This window comes from Chrysemys picta, chromosome 13, assembly GCF_011386835.1.
Source record: "Chrysemys picta bellii isolate R12L10 chromosome 13, ASM1138683v2, whole genome shotgun sequence".
NCBI classification, from domain to species: domain Eukaryota; kingdom Metazoa; phylum Chordata; order Testudines; family Emydidae; genus Chrysemys; species Chrysemys picta.
Window position 1 is genome coordinate 19,363,145 of NC_088803.1, and position 4,144 is coordinate 19,367,288.

The following is a 4,144-nucleotide window of genomic DNA, read 5'->3' on the forward strand; positions in this document are numbered from 1 at the left end:
TCTGCAGGATGGTGGTGGGCAATGCCCCTCTGCCAATTTCACTGCCTTTCCCCAAAGTTATCCACCACTTCATCATTGTTCCCTGAGTGCATCACAGAGTATTGACCTTCACAGCCCTCTTGCCAAGCTGGGGAGCTGAAGAATTACACCTATTTCAGAAGCGGAAACTGAGGCACAGAGCCTGTGATTTTCAAAGGACACTGGAGAGGTTAGAAATTCACTGATCAATGGGAAGATCAAGGGGAATTGGTCACATAACTCCCTTATTCTCCTTGGAAAATCCTAGACAAGGCAGGGATGTGAGTTATCCATGGGCACAAAGATTGTCTGTGGCACAGGACAGAAATTGGACCTCGCTCCCAAAGGCCAGTCGCTTACCCACAAAGCCATTCTCCCCCATTGCTCACAGCAGCATCCCACTCTCCTTTAAAGCTGGCTGATATTTTTTTACAGAAACAGACGCGTAAATACATTTTGAATTTTTATATTTTCAAGTGGGTAAAAAAGCCATTTTTCTCACCTTCTCACACTTTTTTTCTCCCCTTCCTTCCCCTGCCCCCATTTTTCCAAATAGCAAATTAAAAATGGGAGAGAAAATGCCTGGGAGGATATGGAAAACAGAAAACCAAACAAAGAAAACTAGAATGGCTTTTTTTTTTCAAAAGCCAAATCCAAATGAAAATCTCAGTACAAATGGAATCAAAATAAAAATTGGGCAGGAAAAGCAATGAAATGAACATTATCATTTTGTTTCATTAAAAAAATTACCTGTGAAAAAAGTTTGAACCAAAAATATCAGTTTTTTCCCTTCAAAGATGTTGCTGGAAATAATGGCTTTTTCAAGCAGCTCTAGAGATTTTCCAAATGTTTGATAGTGGGTGAGCAAACCACGCCTCTTCACTCCCAAGCTACTCGCAGACCCCCAGTCAGTACTTTCCCCAGGAATTGAAATAAGAGGGGGTGTTCAGATTTATAGGGTTGGCTGGACTAAATTGACTATACAGCGTGTAACTAGTTGACTACTGCGGGGGGGGGGGGGGGAAAGTTCAGGGTGTGTGAGTAGAGAAATCCCTGGCTCTTAGGGTCTGGTGAAGCAGGATTCCCCTGCAGTGGGGCTGAGGGGATAGTATTTAATTTAGGTGTAGTGTCCCCTCTCCACCCGGTTACCTTCTGTAATGACAATCTGCTTACAGGTTTTGATGGACAGGCCTGGGTTCTTCTCAATCCCGCCACCCACTCAGCGGGGTGTATCTTTTTTATTTTTTCCTATGAATTTATTTGGCGGTGCCTTCACCCCTCTTGCTCCTTCCTGGCAGGATTACTAGGGCAGCTTGGGAGGAAAACACTAACCACAACGTAACCCCCACTTACTTGCCAGATAGTTGGAGACTTCCAAGAAATAACACAAACACATACAATATATTCAACACAATAATTATATTAAACAGGAGACAAATATACATAACAGGGTAAAACACTATTCTTAGGGTCACCGGTGCCCACGCTGCTAATACCTGTGACTCTCCTCAGTCATGTGACTTGAGGTAGCAAATGTAAGATTAGTGTCCCATTGGTACGCATACTTTGTTGGGGCCCTTGATGACCAATGACAACAAATTCTTCTCTGCAGTGGTTTAGTCGTGTGGCTGACTGGGTTCAGTACAGCCCAATGGACTCACAAGTGGGAGGAGGTGGTAAATCCCTCCACAGGTTTAATATGCAGCAAGTTATAAAATCCCCAGACAGTCACTTGAGGACACAGTTCAGAGAGCAGGGGGTCCCCAAAACAAATTCCCTGACTGACTAACAGATGGTGTACTCACAAACTCCATGAATGATCCTTAGGTTCAGAGATGACTCTGGACTCCTCAGTCACTGCAGAGGGGCTGATCTCTGCTGGCAGTGATCCTCTTCAGGCAGGAATCAGGCTGTCTTGGTCCCAGGATTTCCCCTCACCACAAAGGGGTGCAGGGCTCAAGGTGCAGTTTACACAACTGTACTAAAATCCAAACTGTCGTCTCCTAGCCCAGCATCCAGACATACACACAGCAGGCAGCAGCCCTGAACTAGCAGGCAGAGCAGAGCTGACCATGTGGTGACTGGTCTCACCTAGGGAGCTGGAGGGCTAACTTAGCCTGCCTGGGAAAGTTTCCAAGCAAAACTCTACAAACTGGGAATCATCAGTGGAGAAGGAAAAGCCCAGCTGAGGGATCTTGCTTTCAGGTCCCTAAAGGCCAGTTTTCAGGGGGAACCCTGCATAAAGGCCTGGGACTCACCAACTCCCCACACAGCCAGTCCTGCCCTTGCCCTGGCTGGCTCCAGACTGACTCAAAAATGGCTTCTCCCCTTTCCTGAACTCCCTGGGAGGGGCATCTCACTCCCTATTGGTTGCCGGGGCAGACTCTGAGTTTGCCTTGGCTCCCCCAGAGCTGCCAGCAGACAGAGCCCCAGGAATTTTGATAATCTCCTTGGGGGTTACATAGGAAAATGCAGACCTACCCAAACCCAAACCCAAACCCAAACCCAAACCCAAACCCAAACCCAAACCCAACATCTTTCTTAGGGTGCAGTTAAGAAGGAGTCAATATCAGTAATTTAAAGGTGGAAAAAATATTATAAACTTTTATTAATTATTATTGTCATTCAGTTTCCAGGTATATTTTAAGGACACAAAATGGAGCAGGAGAACCTCACCACCCCTGTGACAGAATTTGTCCTCTTGGGCCTCACCCAGAGTTCTGAGCTGCAGCGATTCCTCTTCATTGTCTTCTCCATAGTCTACCTGACAACCTGGCTGGGAAACTTCACCATCATCACCACCGTGATAACTGACCGCCAGCTCCACACCCCCATGTACTTCCTGCTGGCCAACTTGGCTTTCATAGATATTAGTGACTCTACAGTCAGTGTGCCGAAGATGCTCTCGGGTCTCCTCTCCCAGCGCAAAACCATCTCCTTCAATGAATGCATCCTCCAGATGTTCTTCTTCCACTTCATCGCTGGTGCTATGGTATTTTTACTTGCGGTGATGGCCGCTGATAGGTACGTGGCTATCCATAAACCATTGCGATACTTGTCTATCATGAACCGGCGTGTGTGCATGGGGCTAGTGGCCGGCACATGGCTGGGTGGATTGGCTCACTCTGCTATTCAAATTGGAATGGTCTTCCAGCTACCATTCTGTGGGCCAAACGTCCTGGACAATTTCTACTGCGATGTCCCACAAGTCGTGAAACTGGCCTGCACCGACACCCGCTTGTTCGAGCTGCTGATAGTCTCCCACAATGGGGTGATTGTCATAATTATCTTCATTCTCCTGCTCATTTCGTACACCATCATCTTAGTCAAGATCAGGACACACCTCACGGAAGGGAAGCGCAAGGCTCTGTCCACCTGCGCAACCCAGATCATGGTGGTGTGTTTAATATTCGTACCCTGCATCTTCATCTATGCCCGGCCCTTCCAGAAATTCCCTATGGACAAGGTGGTCTCGGTCCTTTACACTGTAATCCCCCCAATGCTGAACCCGATGATCTACACGCTGAGGAACGCCGAGATGAAGAAGGCCATCAGGAGACTGATGAGCAGAATGCTCTTCTCGGGGAGAAAAATAAAGACATAATTTTTAAAAATTATGATTTCCCAAATTATGATTTTTTAATTTTGTTATTAACAAGGTACATGAACTTGTCATACAGTGTTAACAACTCTCAGTAGGTGTCTGTGTTTGTTCCCTTTATAAGACCCATTGTGTCGGGTCAAGCTGTAATAATTTTCTGTGGGTTTATTTTGTTCAAATTCTAAAAAATATTATACATTAGAAAATGTGGATGACCCTGTGATAGGGCTGGCTTCCCTTTTTCCTATTGGAAGGATTGTTGGGAATCAGGGTCTGCTACAAAGCTAGTCTCCAGGCAACCTACTGAGCACAAGTGGGTTGCCTAATTAGAGACACCACCTGTTTGGTGTCAAGAGTCAGTGGGCTGGTTTTTAAGCCCAGCAACCGCAGCAGTTCCACAGCTGCTCAAAGTATTCACCAGTGGCTGGGAGAACACCTGTGCTTTCTTGTTCCCAGCTTTGTTTCATCCCTAGTCCTATCTTGCGTCCTGCCTTCCCATACTCCAGTTTACCTGGTCCTGAGCCA

At 46.4% G+C, this 4,144-nt stretch overlaps 1 protein-coding gene across 1 annotated transcript; it reads left to right on the forward strand.

Annotated features, from left to right (window-relative positions):
• The first annotated feature begins 2,674 nt into the window (after positions 1-2,674).
• On the forward strand, positions 2,675-3,622 carry LOC101949700 (olfactory receptor 4D2-like). The gene has a single exon (XM_005284231.2). It carries the CDS (start codon positions 2,675-2,677, stop codon positions 3,620-3,622), a length of 948 nt encoding a protein of 315 aa, XP_005284288.2.
• Positions 3,623-4,144: the final 522 nt, after the last annotated feature.